At 41.6% G+C, this 19,744-nt stretch overlaps 2 protein-coding genes and 1 pseudogene across 3 annotated transcripts in view; all 3 read right to left on the bottom strand.

Moving 5' to 3' along the window:
• Window positions 1-1,954: 1,954 nt before the first annotated feature.
• Window positions 1,955-19,744, bottom strand: part of LOC149979348 (interferon a3-like) — a 209,741-nt pseudogene continuing 191,951 nt past the window's right edge. Inside the window, exons 6-7 of the transcript XR_016485201.1 lie at window positions 2,168-2,230; window positions 1,955-2,044 (exon numbers count right to left, since the gene is read on the bottom strand). The product of XR_016485201.1 is annotated as an interferon a3-like (transcript). The remainder of the gene's footprint in view (window positions 2,045-2,167; window positions 2,231-19,744) is intronic.
• LOC110538047 (interferon alpha-7-like) lies at window positions 13,067-14,052 on the bottom strand. The gene is made up of 5 exons (XM_021624609.3): window positions 13,927-14,052; window positions 13,744-13,830; window positions 13,463-13,612; window positions 13,278-13,370; window positions 13,067-13,174 (listed from the first exon to the last, which is right to left on the bottom strand). The coding sequence occupies exons 1-5, from the start codon at window positions 14,050-14,052 to the stop codon at window positions 13,067-13,069; spliced, it is 564 nt and encodes a 187-aa protein (XP_021480284.3).
• Window positions 17,992-19,026, bottom strand: LOC110538045 (interferon alpha-7). The gene is made up of 5 exons (XM_021624607.3): window positions 18,901-19,026; window positions 18,718-18,804; window positions 18,437-18,586; window positions 18,252-18,344; window positions 17,992-18,149 (listed from the first exon to the last, which is right to left on the bottom strand). Exons 1-5 carry the CDS (start codon window positions 19,024-19,026, stop codon window positions 18,042-18,044), a joined length of 564 nt encoding a protein of 187 aa, XP_021480282.1. The 3' UTR covers window positions 17,992-18,041.

Below are 19,744 nucleotides of genomic sequence, written 5' to 3' on the forward strand. Positions count from 1 at the left end.
TTGAGTTTAAACGTTGCATTCATTAACAGTTTCATGTGCCAAGTCATTGGATGATCATTATTATTTATTTTTATTTTTTATAAATACAAAAAACATACTTAAAGACATTTTGATACAGCACACATGAGAATTATACCATATAATGAAAACACACATACACACCATTATAGATGTTATGTCAAATAACCTCACACCATTATATAATTAGATATTATATATCTACACTATCTCTATTCTATCCAGGAATTCCAAGCCATATGAACTGACTGTGGACTGCCTCGTAGGCTTATGTAACACACGTTTTTCTCTAATGCCTTATAATAATTGACCTCAGTGGGACTAAACTATTTTCTATTTTAAGTATTCTTTGTTTTTTGTCTTTCTTCCCATGTTTTCCTTTGGACAGATGGACAATGGACAGACTTTATAAATAAACATCCCATAATGTCAAGTGGGAGCTAAAAGGTCCTGGTCCCCCTGATTATCCTCTACTCCTCCTTATCCCCTACTCCCCGCATCAATGTTCCAAGTAACATCTAGTGGAAAGAATTCCCATAGAGTGGAGGCTACTATAGCAGCAAAGGGGGGAATGAGATGTTCGATGAGCAGGTGTCCACATACGTCTGGTCATGTGGTGTATAAAGTAGAATTATCATGTGACTGACGATCAGCAACGAGTTTAATCTGCATCCCCTCAGATGGTTAGATAAAACCACTCTCATTGGTTTTAGACAAGAACGAAATGTTGACAATTTATACAAAATACATTTCATTCACAAGTCGTGGAAATGACCACTAAGGACCCCAAAGTCAAGCTTAAATTAATGTATATTTATTCACGCCAGTGGAGAGATTACAGACAAACAGCGCTTCATGTAAAAGTTAGCCAGAGGCTCTGACGAGGTATTTCCCCCTCGGCATATTGATACTATCGCTACGGGTTACACAAAGATAACCAAGTGTCTCCTTTCTCAGCAAAGCATTTGCTCTCAGAGACCGGATGCGGAGGAGGACAACACCTGGCAACCACAGTCTGGGTGTTCAGCCAATTATTTTCACTCCCGCTGAGCCGACCTTGTGAGAGCAATCCTCAGACACCCTGTCTGTCTACAACAGGCGCATTTCTAAGTATTAAACAGGTCAAATATGTAGAATAAGCAGTGGTGTAAAGTACTTAAGTAAAAATACATTAAATAACTACTTAAGACATTTCTGCGGTATCTGTACTTTACTTTACTATTTATATGTTTGACTACATTTACTTTTACTTCATTACATTTAAGAAAATATTGTACGTTTTACTCCATACATTTTCCTTGACACCCAAAAGTACTCGTAACATTTTGAATGCTAATTAGGACAGGAAATTTGTCCAATTCATGCACTTATCAACAGTACATCCCTGGTCATCCCTACTGTCTCTGGTTTTCAATTAAGAAAATAAGAAAATGGTGACGTCTGGATTGCTTAATATAAGGAATTGGAAATAGTTTATACTTTTACTTTGATACTTAAGTATATTTTTTTGCAATAACATTTACTTTTGATACTTAAGTATAACCAAATATTTTTACTCAAGTAGAATTTTACTGGATGACTTTTACTTTTACTTGAGTCACTTTCTATTAAGGTTTCTTTACTTTTACCCATAATTACAAAAGAGTACTTTTTCCACCACTGAGAGAGAATAAGTGTGAGACACTGAAAAAGCAGAAAGAGACGCAGTAAAATTAAAATAGACACATTTTCAATATTATTTTTTTTCACAGATTTTTAAGTAGACAGGTAATACAGTTTAGTTCAACACAGGTACAAAAGGGAAAAGTATAATAATTACAAACTATTATTTATTTATTATGATTTTAAATATAATAAATAGACTAACAATCCCACGTGATTGTTTGCATTCTTTATAAACTGGTAAGTGTGTAGCTTCTGAGATGAGTCCGGATGATCAGTGCATCTTTGCCTAAAAAATATCCAATCTTTGCAGATTATGTTTCGTCTCTTTCCTGATGAGCTCCCACGCCTGCGCACTGTAGTTCTGAAAAACAAAGGAAAATGTACATATTCGTGGTATGGACTTTCTGGTCATATCATGATAATTTTGTCTTGAACAACAAAGGGCAGATGTATTAAACACGTTAACACCCAAAAACAACCTCACCATTTTTCTCAGAACCTTCCTATTCAACTTCTTGAAGTAGCGTTTCAGTCTCCTCTCAGGTTTCTTGGCAGGTGATACATGTCGGACAAAATTAAAACATTAGCCTCCCACTGAACATAATAGCCCACAGATTCTCACTTGTACAATTAAATTAATAGTCTACACCTAAAACAGGGCCCTCCAACCCTGTTCCTGAAGAGATAGGGTCATTTAGGTTTTCACTACAATTCTCATCTAGCACAGCCGATAAATTAGCTGGTTGATAAACTGAATCAGGTTAGTTACAACTGGGGTTGGAGCGAAAACCTACACGAGGGTAGCTCTCCATGAACAGGGTTGGAGAGCCCTGACCAAAACAGGGATTAATTATACTTTAAATAGAACCGTTAATTACACTGGATTTAAGGTTCTCAAATTGGCCTTCGAGAATGTTGAGGAAGGCAATGACAAAAACGCCTTTCACGTGCAAAGGTGACAGACTTCAGCACCGGACAGCGCCCATGCACTGAAGTCTTTCAGCAATAACAACACAATACATCCAAAATGCGACAACAACAAGAAGTGCATTTATTTCATATGCATAATCAGACAACTGTACATTGGTAATAATGTTTCGGATGAAATGGCTATCACAACGTCAGAAATGCAATTAATAATATCCAAAGTGCTGCGAGAAGTGCAATGCATTTAGCCTGTGCCTGTTAACTGTGTCACACACTTGTAAAACGAACTGGCTATCATCACAATCTTAGTGATTACATTTCTATTGAAAAAATACTTGTAGGCCAACTGGCCGACAATATGCATCCGTCTTCTTGTTCCATCCAGGTCCAGACCACCCGACAGGCGCGCTCTGTCAATACATAAAAGGCCTTTCAGTTGAACATTCATAATAATAGATGAGGCTACGACAGGCGCACAATATACAAAATTACCCAACTTAATACCACATAATAATATCCTATGGCATATTTATATTAAATGAATCAGTTACTCATCAAGTGTTGTTTTATAGAAGGACATGCGTCTGTTGTTGTGGTTCGTTGCAAATTAGTTCTTTCTGCGTGTATGGACAGGCAGTCAAGGTTGCTGAGTCGAGTGTTTGCCATTCTGTTTCTCGGGTAGGTTTTTACACGCAACATGCGTCCACGAAGTAGTCTTTGTAACGTTTAAGCATGGACAGGAACTTTCCAACTGCTCTCATATACTCTCCGTTCTCTCGGACTATTTTCGAATGTCCATCACTTAGAGCATTGCATATTGTTGAGCCATACTCTTTCTGAATAGTCCACTCATTCCACGCTATCATTGCATATATATGCTTAACACTAGCATTGAGTGTCTTGAACGAACTTGTCGCTTTCTTCCAGTTCTAGTAGCCATCGTGGGTAAATGCCGCCTCTCTCCACCATGGTCTCCTGGACGTTGAAAGTGGCGTCATGCAAAGCAGAAGGCACGGTCCTTTGAAATAGAATATTCCAGCAATTTGTAATCCTCATACCATCTACGATTGAAGTAGCGATCCTGCTGTTCAACATTTGTGGCTGGATAACACCGAAGACAGACTTGGTTCTTTAACATGTAACTAACTGGTTTAAATCAGAGGGAGCACAGCCATCAGCGACGAACTGCTCTGGTGCTCCCTCACGTCGTGGCTCACGAGTTTCTCTCTCCGACTCATCTTTCTTATCTCCCTATTCTTCTTTGGCCCCCTCGGAGACAGGGCCTGGGTCTGGATTTTCAATGTCTATCAACACTCTTCTCTTGATCAGAAAACGTTCCATTGCAACGGGGCGAGATGGGCGACTAGCTAGCTGGAAGCTAGCTCACATAACGTAGCCTAACGTGGGTGGTGGACCATTCTTGTTTTTTATTTTATTTTTTACATTTATTTAACTAGGCAAGTCAGGTAACTGCTGGGAAAGCATAGGCCTTATGTCTATTTCGGATATTGATAGACAATCTAAATTGTTGCTGTTATGGAGCCACTGATACGGCTAGGCTTCACTGCTGGTCTCAGATCCCTTCATCACTTTCACTTAGCCAAGACTTTCTCCGTGCTTGTCTGTCTGTCTTACCCAATGCTCTTTCACCTGGGAAGCGTAACATGAGCCTGGTACAACATTGTAGCAGCCGCCACAATTCACATTTTTTCCCAAAAATTAATAATTAGACCAATCAGATAAATTATTTGTAAGATGTCATGGTGATTCAATAGTTAATCATTGCACCACTTTTAAGTTAAAACACCATTTGTTTTGCTCAGAGTCTGTCAGCAACTCTATTAGAGGCAGATGATCTACTCTTTTGACTGTTTCTGATGACGTTAGCATAAAATGACAATAGAATCTCGAAACCATGCTGGTATTCTTTTGTCCTTTATTAAATATATGTATTATTATATTCTTATCTATACATATTATTTATTAGTAGCAGTAATAATTCATAAATGACACCATACAAAGTTATTCTTGGACCCAATTTTGGTTCAGTGAGGAAGAACACCTTGGGTTCTATATTTAGTTCAGTGAAAGAGTGTAGGCATATTAATGGAATCATTCTGTAAAAAAATAAAAATAAATAAAAAGTGGCAATGCAAACAAATTAATTTGGTTAACACAGGAGACAAATGCTTATTGTTGTTTTTACTTTTCCATTTCATATCCATTGATTTGACCTTTTACTCAGTGAAAAGCATAACCAAGCATTCATTGTTGACACATGCATTTGCTAAATGTTAGTCACAATTACAGTGTAAAGACCTTGAAATCCAGAAAACCAGGTCCAAATGTTACGGTGCGTGAATGAGGACCCAAAAGCGAATTAACGTAAACAGAGCTTCTTTAATAACAAAACAAACGTAGGCTCAGATGGACCGGCAGATTCCGACAGGACAGGACAAGGTTGCAGCAAACATGACGATAGTCTGGTTCAGGCATGAATAACACAAACAAGAATCCGACAAAGACAGGAGCAGAAACAGAGAGAGATATAGAGGACTAATCAGAGGGAAAAAAGGGAACAGGTGGGAAAAGGGGTGACGAGGTAGTTAGGAGGAGACAAGGAACAGCTGGGGGAAAGAGGGGGAGAAAAGGTAACCTAATAACGACCAGCAGAGGGAGACAGGGTGAAGGGAAAGGACAGAAACAAGACACAACATGACAATACATGACAGTACCCCCCCACTCACCGAGCGCCTCCTGGCGCACTCGAGGAGGAAACCTGGCGGCAACGGAGGAAATCCTCGATCAGCGCACGGTCCAGCACGTCCCGAGAGGGAACCCAACTCCTCTCCTCAGGACCGTACCCCTCCCAATCTACTAGGTACTGATGACCACGGCCCCGAGGACGCATGTCCAAAATCCTACGGACCCTGTAGATGGGTGCGCCCTCGACAAGGATGGGGGGGGGGGGGGGGAAGACGAGCGGGGGCGCGAAGAACGGGCTTGATACAGGAGACATGGAAGACCGGGTGGACGCGACGAAGATATCGCGGAAGAAGAAGTCGAACTGCGACAGGATTAATGATTTGAGAAATACGGAACGGACCAATGAACCGCGGGGTCAACTTGCGAGAAGCGGTCTTAAGGGGAAGGTTCTGAGTGGAGAGCCAAACTCTCTGACCGCGACAATATCTAGGACTCTTAGTTCTACGCTTATTAGCAGCCCTCACAGTCTGCGCCCTATAACGGCAAAGTGCAGACCTGACCCTCTTCCAGGTGCGCTCGCAACGTTGGACAAAAGCCTGAGCGGAGGGGACGCTGGACTCGGCGAACTGAGATGAGAACAGCGGAGGCTGGTACCCGAGGCTACTCTGAAAAGGAGATAGCCCGGTCGCAGACGAAGGAAGCGAGTTGTGGGCGTATTCTGCCCAGGGGAGCTGTTCTGACCAAGACGCAGGGTTGCGAAAATAAAGACTGCGTAAGATGCGACCAATAGTCTGATTGGCCCGTTCTGCTTGACCGTTAGACTGGGGGTGAAAGCCGGAAGAGAGACTGACGGAAGCCCCAATCAAACGGCAAAACTCCCTCCAAAATTGAGACGTGAATTGCGGACCTCTGTCCGAAACGACGTCTGACGGAAGGCCATGAATTCTGAAAACATTCTCGATGATGATTTGTGCCGTCTCTTTAGCAGAAGGAAGCTTAGCAAGGGGAATAAAATGAGCCGCCTTAGAGAACCTGTCGACAACCGTAAGAATAACAGTCTTCCCCGCTGACGAAGGCAGTCCGGTGACAAAATCTAAGGCGATGTGAGACCACGGTCGAGAGGGAATGGGAAGCGGCCTGAGACGGCCGGCAGGAGGGGAGTTACCGGACTTAGTCTGCGCGCAGACTGAACAAGCAGCCACGAAGCGACGCGTGTCATGCTCCCGGGTGGGCCACCAAAAACGCTGGCGAATGGAAGCAAGCGTACCCCGAACGCCAGGGTGGCCGGCTAACTTGGCAGAGTGAGCCCACTGAAGAACGGCCAGACGAGTAGGAACGGGAACGAAAAGAAGGTTCCTGGGACAAGCGCGCGGCGACGGAGTTTGAGTGAGTGCTTGCTTTACCTGCCTCTCAATTCCCCAGACAGTCAACCCGACAACACGCCCCTCAGGGAGAATCCCCTCGGGGTCAGTGGAGGCTACTGAAGAACTGAAGAGACGAGATAAAGCATCAGGCTTGGTGTTCTTAGAGCCCGGACGATAAGAAATCACGAACTCGAAACGAGCGAAAAACAGCGCCCAGCGCGCCTGACGCGCATTAAGTCGTTTGGCAGAACGGATGTACTCAAGGTTCCTATGGTCAGTCCAAACGACAAAAGGAACGGTCGCCCCCTCCAACCACTGTCGCCATTCGCCTAGGGCTAAGCGGATGGCGAGCAGTTCGCGGTTTCCCACATCATAGTTACGTTCCGACGGCGACAGGCGATGAGAAAAATACGCGCAAGGGTGGACCTTGTCGTCAGAGAGGGAGCGCTGAGAAAGAATGGCTCCCACGCCCACCTCTGACGCGTCAACCTCGACCACGAACTGTCTAGAGACGTCAGGTGTAACAAGGATAGGAGCGGATGTAAAACGATTCTTGAGGAGATCAAAAGCTCCCTGGGCGGAAACGGACCACTTAAAGCACGTCTTGACAGAAGTAAGGGCTGTGAGAGGAGCTGCCACCTGACCGAAATTACGGATGAAACGACGATAGAAGTTCGCGAAGCCGAGAAAGCGCTGCAGCTCGACGCGTGACTTAGGGACGGGCCAATCAATGACAGCCTGGACCTTAGCGGGATCCATCTTAATGCCTTCAGCGGAAATAACAGAACCGAGAAATGTGACGGAGGAGGCATGAAAAGTGCACTTCTCAGCCTTCACAAAAAGACAATTCTCTAAAAGGCGCTGGAGGACACGTCGAACGTGCTGAACATGAATCTGGAGTGACGGTGAAAAAATCAGGATATCGTCAAGGTAAACGAAAACAAAGATGTTCAGCATGTCTCTCAGGACATCATTGACTAATGCCTGAAAGACAGCTGGAGCGTTAGCGAGGCCGAAAGGAAGAACCCGGTATTCAAAGTGCCCTAACGGAGTGTTAAACGCCGTCTTCCACTCGTCCCCCTCCCTGATGCGCACGAGATGGTAAGCGTTACGAAGGTCCAACTTAGTGAAAAACCTGGCTCCCTGCAGGATCTCGAAGGCTGAAGACATAAGAGGAAGCGGATAACGATTCTTCACTGTTAATTCATTCAGCCCTCGATAATCTATGCAGGGGCGCAGGGACCCGTCCTTCTTCTTAACAAAAAAAAACCCCGCTCCGGCGGGAGAGGAGGAGGGGACTATGGTACCGGCGGCAAGAGCTACAGACAAATAATCTTCGAGAGCCTTACGTTCGGGAGCCGACAGAGAGTATAGTCTACCCCGGGGGGGAGTGGTTCCCGGAAGGAGATCAATACTACAATCATACGACCGGTGTGGAGGAAGAGAGGTGGCCCTGGACCGACTGAACACCGTGCGCAGATCGTGATATTCCTCCGGCACCCCTGTCAAATCACCAGGCTCCTCCTGTGAAGAAGAGACAGAGGAAACAGGAGGGATAGCAGACATTAAACATTTCACATGACAAGAGACGTTCCAGGAGAGGATAGAATTACTAGACCAATTAATAGAAGGATTATGACAAACTAGCCAGGGATGGCCCAAAACAACAGGTGTAAAAGGTGAACGAAAAATTAAAAAAGAAATGGTTTCGCTATGATTACCAGAGACAGTGAGGGTTAAAGGTAGCGTCTCACGCTGAATCCTGGGGAGAGGACTACCATCCAAGGCGAACAAGGCCGTGGGCTCCCTTAACTGTCTGAGAGGAATGTCATGTTCCCGAGCCCAGGTCTCGTCCATAAAACAGCCCTCCGCCCCAGAGTCTATTAAGGCACTGCAGGAAGCTGACGAACCGGTCCAGCGTAGATGGACCGACAAGGTAGTGCAGGATCTTGAAGGAGAGACAGGAGTAGTAGCGCTCACCAGTAGCCCTCCGCTTACTGATGAGCTCTGGCTTTTACTGGACATGAAGTGACAAAATGACCAGCAGAACCGCAATAGAGACAGAGGCGGTTGGTGATTCTCCGTTCCCTCTCCTTAGTCGAGATGCGGATACCTCCCAGCTGCATAGGCTCAGCACCCGAGCCGGCAGAGGAAGATGGTAGTGATGCGGAGAGGGGGGCAACGGAGAACGCGAGCTCCTTTCCACGAGCTCGGTGACGAAGATCAACCCGTCGCTCAATGCGAATAGCGAGTTCAATCAAGGAATCCACGCTGGAAGGAACCTCCCGGGAGAGAATCTCATCCTTTACCTCTGTGCGGAGACCCTCCAGAAAACGAGCGAGCAAGGCCGGCTCGTTCCAGCCACTGGAGGCAGCAAGAGTGCGAAACTCAATAGAGTAGTCTGTTATGGATCGATTACCTTGACATAGGGAAGACAGGACCCTGGAAGCCTCCTCCCCAAAAACAGATCGATCAAAAACCCGTATCATCTCCTCCTTAAAGTCCTGATACTGGTTAGTACACTCAGCCCTTGCCTCCCAGATTGCCGTGCCCCACTCACGAGCCCGTCCAGTAAGGAGAGATATGACGTAGGCGACACGAGCAGTGCTCCTGGAGTAAGTGTTGGGCTGGAGAGAAAACACAATATCACACTGGGTGAGGAACGAGCGGCATTCAGTGGGCTCCCCAGAGTAACACGGCGGGTTATTGATTCTGGGCTCCGGAGATTCGAAAGCCCTGGAAGTGGCCGGTGGATCGAGGCGGAGATGGTGAACCTGTTCTGTGAGGTTGGAGACTTGGGTGGCCAGGGTCTCAACGGCATGTCGAGCAGCAGACAATTCCTGCTCGTGTCTGCCTAGCATCGCTCCCTGGATCTCGACGGCTGAGTGGAGAGGATCCGAAGTCGCTGGGTCCATTCTTGGTCGGATTCTTCTGTTACGGTGCGTGAATGAGGACCCAAAAGCGAATTAACGTAAACAGAGCTTCTTTAATAACAAAACAAACGTAGGCTCAGATGGACCGGCAGATTCCGACAGGACAGGACAAGGTTGCAGCAAACATGACGATAGTCTGGTTCAGGCATGAATAACACAAACAAGAATCCGACAAAGACAGGAGCAGAAACAGAGAGAGATATAGAGGACTAATCAGAGGGAAAAAAGGGAACAGGTGGGAAAAGGGGTGACGAGGTAGTTAGGAGGAGACAAGGAACAGCTGGGGGAAAGAGGGGGAGAAAAGGTAACCTAATAACGACCAGCAGAGGGAGACAGGGTGAAGGGAAAGGACAGAAACAAGACACAACATGACAATACATGACACCAAAACCAGGTCCACCACTTGTGTCCCTCCTCCAGAAGTTTCAAGTTGTGTTCTATAGGTAAAGAACAAACCAATATTGATCCTACAGTGACAGCTTAAAGTGAATTAATTTCATCAAAGTGTTGGTTAGTTATGATTTTACTGCTGAGATTATTGAAAGAATGATGTGAATTAAAGACAGGCAATTGAAAAAAACGGATATATCCTCCCAACAGCTAAAGGTCCTGAAGCTTCTGCACATGTGCAGGACCCCCAACTCCACACAGTCTCCTCTCTATTCATAGACAACATGCTAGCCTACTGTGGCGAACGGTGCTCATTTAATGAAGTTAGATCAAAGCTGAATCTATTTCTGCAAGATCACATAATGATAGTTTTCTACATAGCAGAACCAAATATAATAGCGTAGTATAACGTTACTGTAAGACAACAACAACAACAACAACTAATTTCTCATGAAATTTGAGGACGATTGTGCTGCTAGGCAAAATATGTGCTTTGATTGAAACTAAACAGGTAGGCTATGCTACAGTTTGTTTACACCATCTGCTCGACAATTCACTCATGGTACATAATTTAAAACAACACTATAGGCGACTACGAAACTCAAGAAAAAGTAAATGCATATTCTCATTAAACTGATTGAGATCAAATGGTAGGTATGCAGATTCTGCATGACGTTTCACTGGAAACATTTGAAGAGTTGTTATTCACAATTGACTGTGAGAAATGTGAAGGGAGGTTCACCATGAGTAGAGCTGGGACTGTGCGCAAAGTTGAGAATACTGCACCTGCGCAGAAGCCCCGGGACCCCCAGTCACCTGGAAGCAGTGTCCAAAAAAATACGTATCTGCAGCCAAGGCCGATTAAAAAAATATTAGCCAACTGAAACTTCAGGTTTTCTACATAGGTTTCCTCCCAAATTAACAAATGATTGTCTTTGTTTGATTTTAAATAACAACATTACAAACTCGTTTACTTTGATCTATTAAATGATGGCATAATTATACTATTGTATTATTTTGCATCACTGTCAGTGACATAATTTTATTTTGAAGGCTAATCGCAAAGTCTACTGTTGTGGCTAATCCTTATTGTGTCTAGCTTAACGTAGATGGGTCAGACCACCATTAATTAAATAAGAACTGTCTTGTAAATTAGGGTTATTTTACACGATGACACCTAGCTATATAGTTAGCTACCCAACTATAGATACTGAAACAAATTATATCGTTTTGCTATGTTTTTGAGGAAGAACATTGTTTGCATCCACCAGATAGCTATATTTTTTTATGACCAGCACTGTAGGTGCGCGAGACAACTTTAACAGCATCAGAGCATACCTATCAAAGAATCGTTGTGACATATGTAATACGAGTGAAAGTGTAATCAGTGTGTAATAACTACGTAAAAATGTATGAACGCGTTAAATTATTATGTGACAAGTAGTCATATTCAGGTCCTGATTGGTGAACAAGCTTATTTGACACGGCAAATAGTGTTATTTGACACGGCAAATAGTGTTATTTGACACGGCAAATAGTGTTATTTGACACGTTATTATGCGCATCAATTTGGGCACACAGAATAGTGGACTGGAGCAATTTAAATTACTCACCATATCTAAGAGCAGATCTATGCTCAGATCGTTCAGTCTGCCCAACCGCGTCCACCTGCACGTATGGGATGCTGCAGTGTCTAGCAGAACAGAGTCAGACAGACGCACATCCATTTCAAGCCATGTTTCTTTTGATAGAACTTGAGAGCAACAGACATTATAAATGATTAACAACCTATTATCTTGATTCGATATGATACGTACATTGTTGAAGTATAAAACCAAGTATCGCTCCATGAAGATATAAAACAATTATTTGTGTTGAAGAAGGTTGCATTGTTCAGGCTTTTGCTTCACTTTATAAGCCCACATTTTCAGTGAGTGATTCTTAATTATTCTGTTGTGAAATGAATCAGATGAATATAATGCAAGTGAGCAGTTTTCATACATGTCTATGCAAAGAATTGCATTGGAGCAGTAAGTAACAGTAACAGTAAGCAGATATTTAGCGGGCAATAATTGAATATGAAAAACGAATAACTGTAACACAATGGTGCAGGTCTCTCTCTGTCTTATTAAATGAGGGCCATGTTCAATATAAATATGCTGAAATTGTGCATATTGCACACCACACTTTTCAGATTCTGTGTAGGGTTAGCTAGATCCGTTGTTTCAAATGACATTTCACAGAGACCACATTTTGCTCACACAATATGTCTGTTGACTCTCTTTTAATCAGATTGCAGTGCAATCTAAACATATGGCTGTTCGGTATTTGTAAAACACATATTTGAAATGTAAATGCATGTTATTAATAGAGAGACTGATAGTGTTGAATGAAGGCTAAAGATCGACCATTTTACCTCACTGCTTGTGAAATCACTGTGCACCTGTTCAGTCTATTCGGCTAAAATTGTTCCGATTACGGTATTGATAGTGGATCGCAATTCCACAGAGTGGGTTGGAACCATAGAATTAGGATTTCGAATAATTTAATAGGATCTCTAGAGTAGGAAATGAATTCGTATAGGAACATTAAGTACAACGTTCCAAACAGGTCCGCCATGTCCAGTGCTAAAACACACTTAACTGAAAAAAGGATTTTCAATATAACCACATTTTGAGAAGATACATTTGACTTGATTTTAGGGCTTTCCATGATGGATTCGTAGGCTAAAGCACTAAATGTACTGCCATCCATATGTTCTGAGCATGTTTAATACAAATATGAATGTTAACACATCGACAGACTTGGCTACAGAATGAGAACTCCGATTAACAATATTTAAAAGTATAGAAGTGTTTATTAACTTAACATTTGATGAAGAGCAACATATTTTCAAATAGATAAATCAATAAATTCATGAATAGGCATGCATAAAAACATAACCTTGTTAAATAAATAAATACATGAATAATATTGCTGTTTGACGTTGCACATTACATGATTGTAGAATAGTAAGCTTTTAAAATCAAACACAACTGTAAAAAAAGATCTGCAAGTTCAAATTCATGTTCTGTTGGCCCACAGAAGGCTATCAGAGTTGTGTTCCAGAATGAACTGTAGGCTGTACAGGAGCTCTTTTCGAACCACTTCCCAGGCGCAGTAACTACAATTCTGTGAAAATACAAATAAACTGTTAGCGCAATGTAGGGTAATATTGTCCAATGTAGAGATATTATCAAAAAAATTGTCTATTTGTGTTAAACCTATAGTCTACCTTTTCGTTTAGGACTGCTGCAATGTTCCCAAAGTACGTCTTCAGTCCTTCTGTCCTGATGAGATAATCACTTGTATCCACACTGCCCATCATCTGCCAGAAAGAAAAAGGCAGGCGATGAATAATAATAAAAATGCCACAATACCACAATTAAACAGTTAACCTATGTTGGCATAGTAACTCACACATTTGCTCTCTTCAATCTGGCGGTATACAATATTCTGAAAATTCTCTAACTTCCGTTGGTCCCACTTAGTAGGCAGGTCGTCAGCTCCAAACAATGTGTCGATGTTCTTCAATGTCTCATAAATAGCCATAGCACCACTGCTGCTCAACTGAAACGGACAACAACAATAATTTCAAATAACATAAATGGCAGTTTAAAGTTTTCTACTTTCTTATCCTAACGGCTGCAAATACTCTTTCATGCTGTAAAGAACACTCGGATGTACTCGCTTGCCCTTACCTGTGGCGCACCGGAGGTTGCAAATGCGGTGGCTGGGAATGCCACGAGGACATTCTCCTGCAGGCACTCCAGAGGAAAATTACCCCCCTGAAAGTTAGAGAAAACACAGCATTCACGTTGAGCTATTCAGTTAAACATTGTTGGATAATACTTCTCAAGACAAAAGTAATTTAATAAATGTACCATGTCTCTCAGTAGGTTGTGGGTTATTCGCACCAGCTGTCCTCGTAGCTGGCAAGGCATGGGCATGGAGCAAACTTGCGCGAGGCAGAGGAAGGCGCTCATCCAAGTGACAGTCTGAAGTGTCATTCTTATTGTAGTTAGATGATCTGTAGCAGATGATCATTGTTAGTCGAATATAATCCTGAAAATAATTCATTATTTGTATCCTGAAGCAATTATCAAATGATAGCATATTGCTGACTCACCTGTTGCCAGTAAATTGAAAATTTCCTCCAGTGAGAATGTGGTTTGTGTTCTGATCCCATATCTGTGGATGAATTTAAATAGTGAGGATTGAAAGGATGTACAAAAAGTGAAAGGGTGTCTCGCTAAATTAAGTGTTAAAATGAATGAATTTGGGAAAGTTTTGCCTAGTGAACCGCAAGACCAGATTTCTCTTTCCTTGTGCTTCACTACCCTCTCATCGTGTTTCGAGTGTTCCTTCATGGGAGGCACGTTGTCCTAAGTAGTTTTAAAAAATGTAACTCACAGCTGGCCTTGTGGAAGCTCAAACGTTTCTAAGAAAGACAGGGCGAAAGAGAGAGAGAGAGAGAGAGAGAGAGAGAGAGAGAGAGAGAGAGAGAGAGAGAGAGAAAGAGAGGGAGATGATGATGATTTAATATGATCTCGTTCTGTTTGGATCTTCTGTCTTTAATCCCATTCATGTCTATACATTTGAATTAAACTTTTGGTAACAACTGATGATTCAATAACTGATGAATAATCAGGCTAACATTAACATTTGACTATTTATTCCTTACGAGAGACTAGCAAGAATATTCCTATAAATAAACCAATGTGCCAATGTGTTGTGATGACGTTATCGTAGGTTTATTACAAAAATAGCTAAATCCTAATAATACTACTTTTCATCGTCTGGGATATGCTTAGCAAAAGGGGACATTTCTGCGATTGCTACATCCCATATAGACTTTTAAATTAATGATACACAGGCTTATTGACTCTTGAAGAATATATACCTTTTAAATGCCTCTTGAGCTTCGTTCACCTGTCTTACCTCAACAGAACCCAAAATACTTTTTTATGACATTGTTTGAAACAACGTACATCTAAACAAACATGGTATAGCTTCAAAATGTAGTTAAAATTAAATGTTGAACTCTTGGATGGTCATTACTTGAATCAATATCTTTCTGACAGTGGTTACTTTTATTGAAACCTATCACTCAGCTATTTGCCAAAATAGGGGTTGAGTGACCACTATGCTGTTGTTTTGAACTGCATATTGCCTGTAAACAAATTAATGCATGAAAGTCTGAATGGATGAATGCATGGATGGCTGAATATGTAAATTAACACAAACAATATGATAATAGATGTATGTTTTTTTCTTTTAATTTTAGTATAAAATGGTAAAGGAATAAATAAATACATAGCCTTCACATATAAATAAATCAGTCAGTCAGTAAATATATCATTCAGCAATCTATTAGCCAGCCTCAGGTACATGTCACACGTCTCTGATGATGATGTGGTTTGTCCAACAGACCGCTTCTTCCTCACTGCTTGACTCTGCAGTCGATTCGTCACCGCTTGACTCTGCAGTCGAGGAATTTTTGAAGCGAACCTCAACCCCACGATCTCACATGCGCATGCGCTGTGTTGCTGGTATGCAAACAAGACATGCATTTTTTAAGTTAACTCAACCACAGCAGGTGCTGCGCCAACGCATCCGACGGCAAAAACGGCATTTGGAAGTTCCATGTTTCACATGTGAGTTGTGGCAGCAAAATTCATCCGGTTTGCGGTTATGTAGAACTTGCATATGATTAATTTAGCCTCTTTTCGATGACATTTGATATTGGACCCACCTTTTGTTTCAAGACGGTGCTCAGCTTGTCGAAATATGTTTTCATGACGCCTTGCCTGAAGTAACCGAGCCTCCATCTCCAGAGGATGCCCCAACACCACACCCGACCTGGAGACAACATTAAATGGTGGTCAGTGAATTAGTTCTGTCTTAAGATATGTTCTGAAAATATTATGAAAAAATGATTTAGATTAAATCACAATTTAAAGACCCGTGCCAATTATTATCTGCCCCCCAAATATAGCTAAGTTTACACCATGAGGGATCATACTTACGCATCCCTCTAATTTCTATTTAACTAGGTAATCTGTTAATGAACAGGTTCAGCGTTACCTTGTTCCACGCGATAGGACTACGGTCATTATTTAATTGGACAATGTATCCCGAAGCCTCTAATGCAACCACAGAGAGGTCCTCGCCCTGCATGATAGAAAACAGGGTTTTAGGCATTAGGGTGTCTCATAAATTCCATGGTTAAACTTCCAATTTATCATTTTGAAATGGTAAAAATCATATACTATAGTTTAGGCTATCAAAATCTTGCTATATGATACTGAAGTGTATCCTGCCTGTGTGTTCTTGTAAACATGCGGTGGAAACATGCGCTCGACTTTTCCTTTAGACACAGAGCTGGAACGTGTCCACTCTGAAATAAAGTCATATCTATGTCAAAAAATGAACTGTATTGGAATAGTAACCTTACATTAAACGTTGTGGTACAGATAGTGAACGCATTGGTTAAATAAAATGTGTTATAATGAAATAAAATAAATGTAGGCCTAAAATTGAGATGTAAATTGTGTTCCCCAAAGAGCGGACTGGTGCAAAATTTAGCGGGTTGGTGCGTGAACTGCGTCCACCTGCACCAATCGGAGCCTGCTGTGCCTCGGCCGAACAGAGTCAGGCAGATACTCAATAGAACCATGTTTCTTTTTATATCATTTAAGTGTAGCAGACTTTCGAAATGATTGATTAATCTTGATTCGATATGATACCTACATTGCTAAAGTTGTCCATCTTCTATAATAATGATGAAGTAGCTTTGTGGTGAAGCAGGCTGCATGGTTCAGGCTTTCGCTTCTCTTTATAAATCCAACTTTTCAGTGGTTGATTCTTAATTATGCTATTGTAAAATTAATAAGAATGTTTTTTGCCCAGCAAGATAACAGTTTTCATACATGTATTTGCAGAGAATTGCATTGGAGCAATGCATTTCATGAGGTCAGACAGCAGTTATTCAGCAAGCAATATTGAATATGAAACACACAAAAAAAAAACAGTAGCCTATTTATACAATGGTGCAGGGCTTCATCTTAGTAAATGAGGGCCATGGTCAATATTGTGGACATTGCTCACCACATCTTTTAGATTCTGTGTAGGGTTAACCAGAAACTTGTTTCAATAGGCGAGGAACAGCGATCATATTTTGCTCACACGTTAAGTCTGTGGTGACTTTCTTTTAATCGGGTAGATCAATCTGAAGCATGACTGTTCAGTGTTAATATGGCACATTTTTTATAATTAAACACATTCCATTGACAGAGTGACTGGTAGTTAACTGGTAGTGTTGAATGAAGGCTGAAGCCGACCCGCCTCTAAAATCGAGAGTAGAGGGCGGTGGCATTGTCTTCACTTTTCCTTTTCTCTCATGCGGTTCATTCTTATTAGATTGATTCGGTAAATTCAAACTTTTTACAATTTGGTCATTTCTAGTTGATAAAAGGGTATGTGCCCTAGATTAACCTTTATTGGGCGCTTACCAAGACGACGAAAATGATGACGATGATGTGTGAGTTTGGCCTAATGTGAATGAGTAAGAAAGTCTGATATATAGACTCATATAATGATGCTGTTGCTGATGGTGATGTGATGATGACGAAGACGTTAATTGGAGATGTAGGCTTCTGATTATGCAGCTTTTATATTAATATTAAGTATTTATCTTATGAAACTTTGCAACAACGAACTGATCATGGCATTGATAGAACAACATTGTATGCCTATCAACAAATTAACTATAGAAATGTTTATTAATTTAACAATTGAAAAAGAGCAACATATTTTCAAATAGATGAATCAATAAATGAATAATAGGCATACATAAATAAATAACCTTGTTAAATAAATAAATACAGATTTAATATAGCTATTTGACGTTCCACATTAGATGATTGTAGAAGAGTAGGCTTTTAAAATCAAGCACAATCGTAAAACACAATTGTAAAAAAGTTCTGCAAGTTCAAATTCATGTTCTGTTGGCCCACAGAAGGCTATCAGAGTTGTGTTCCAGAATGAACTGTAGGCTGTACAGGAGCTCTTTTCGAACCACTTCCCAGGCGCAGTAACTGAAATTCTGTGAAAATACAAATAAACTGTTAGGGCAATGTAGGGTAATATTGTCCAATGTAGAGATATGATCAAAACATGGTATATTTGTGTTTAACCTATAGTCTACCTTTTCTTTTAGGACTGCTGCAATGTTCCCAAAGTACGTCTTCAGTCCTTCTGTCCTGATGAGATAATCACTTGTATCCACACTGCCCATCATCTGCCAGAAAGAAAAAGGCAGGCGATGAATAATAATAAAAATGCCACAATACCACAATTAAACAGTTAACCTATGTTGGCATAGTAACTCACACATTTGCTCTCTTCAATCTGGCGGTATACAATATTCTGAAAATTCTCCAACTTCTGTTGGTCCCACTTAGTAGGCAGGTCGTCAGCTCCAAACAATGTGTCGATGTTCTTCAATGTCTCATAAATAGCCATAGCACCACTGCTGCTCAACTGAAACGGACAACAACAATAATTTCAAATAACATATATGGCAGTTTAAAGTTTTCTACTTTCTTATCCTAACGGCTGCAAATACTCTTTCATGCTGTAAAGAACACTCGGATGTACTCGCTTGCCCTTACCTGTGGCGCACCGGAGGTTGCAAATGCGGTGGCTGGGAATGCCACGAAGACTTTCTCCTGCAGGCACTCCAGAGGAAAATTACCCCCCTGAAAGTTAGAGAAAACACCGCAATCACGTTGTGCTATTCAGTTAAACATTGTTGGATAATACTTCTCAAGACAAAAGTAATTTAATAAATGTACCATGTCTCTCAGTAGGTTGTGGGTTATTCGCACCAGCTGTCCTTGTAGCTGGCAAGGCATGGGCATTGAGCAAACTTGCGCGAGGCAGAGGAAGGCGCTCATCCAAGTGACAGTCTGAAGTGTCATTCTTATTGTAGTTAGATGATCTGTAGCAGATGATCATTGTTAGTCGAATATAATCCTGAAAATAATTAATTATTTGTATCCTGAATCAATTATCAAATGATAGCATATTGTTGACTCACCTGTTGCCAGTAAATTTCAATTTTCCTCCAGTGAGAATGTGGTTTGTGTTCTGATCCCATATCTGCGGGTGAATTTAAATAGTGAGGCTTGAAAGGATGTACAAAAAGTGAAAGGGTGTTTCGCTAAATTAGGAGTTAAAATGAATGAATTTGGGAAAGTTTTGCCTAGTGAACCGCAAGACCGGATTTCTCTTTTCGTGTGCTCCACTTCTCTCTCAGCATGTTTCGAGTGTTCCTTCATGGGAGGCAGGTTGAAAGAAAGTAACTCATAGCTGGTCTTGTGAGAGCTCAAACGTTTCTAAGACAGGTAGAACAACGACCCCTTAACTTCACAATGAATGCAATAGTCCTCTTCATGTCTTTATTTTACTAGGAAAGTCAGTTAAGAACATATTGAACAAATAAACTAATGTAAAAGATTATAAAAAGTAACACAATAAAATAACGATGGTGTAGACAGGGGGTACCAAGTCAATGTCTGGGGGTAATTTGTTCATGTAGGTAGGGGTAAAGTTACTATGCACAGATAATAAAGAGCGAGTGACAGCAGTGTAAAAACAAATGGGGGGGTTGTCACCACGCGGCCATTTTATTAATTG

Source organism: Oncorhynchus mykiss, chromosome 12 (genome assembly GCF_057628025.1).
Source record: "Oncorhynchus mykiss isolate SJ-2025 chromosome 12, ASM5762802v1, whole genome shotgun sequence".
Taxonomy (NCBI): domain Eukaryota; kingdom Metazoa; phylum Chordata; class Actinopteri; order Salmoniformes; family Salmonidae; genus Oncorhynchus; species Oncorhynchus mykiss.

What these genes read in the sequence shown, in the direction of transcription:
- LOC110538047 (XM_021624609.3), bottom strand. Translation starts at nt 14,052, where the DNA reads ATGACACTTCAGACTGTCACTTGGATGAGCGCCTTCCTCTGCCTCGCG. An exon ending in ACAACCTACTGAGAGACATG is followed by an intron (nt 13,831 to 13,926) that starts GTACATTTATTA and finishes TCTAACTTTCAG; the next exon opens with GGGGGTAATTTTCCTCTGGA. An exon ending in AGATTGAAGAGAGCAAATGT is followed by an intron (nt 13,371 to 13,462) that starts GTGAGTTACTAT and finishes TCTTTCTGGCAG; the next exon opens with ATGATGGGCAGTGTGGATAC.
- LOC110538045 (XM_021624607.3), bottom strand. Translation starts at nt 19,026, where the DNA reads ATGACACTTCAGACTGTCACTTGGATGAGCGCCTTCCTCTGCCTCGCG. An exon ending in ACAACCTACTGAGAGACATG is followed by an intron (nt 18,805 to 18,900) that starts GTACATTTATTA and finishes TCTAACTTTCAG; the next exon opens with GGGGGTAATTTTCCTCTGGA. An exon ending in CAACCTCCGGTGCGCCACAG is followed by an intron (nt 18,587 to 18,717) that starts GTAAGGGCAAGC and finishes TGTCCGTTTCAG; the next exon opens with TTGAGCAGCAGTGGTGCTAT.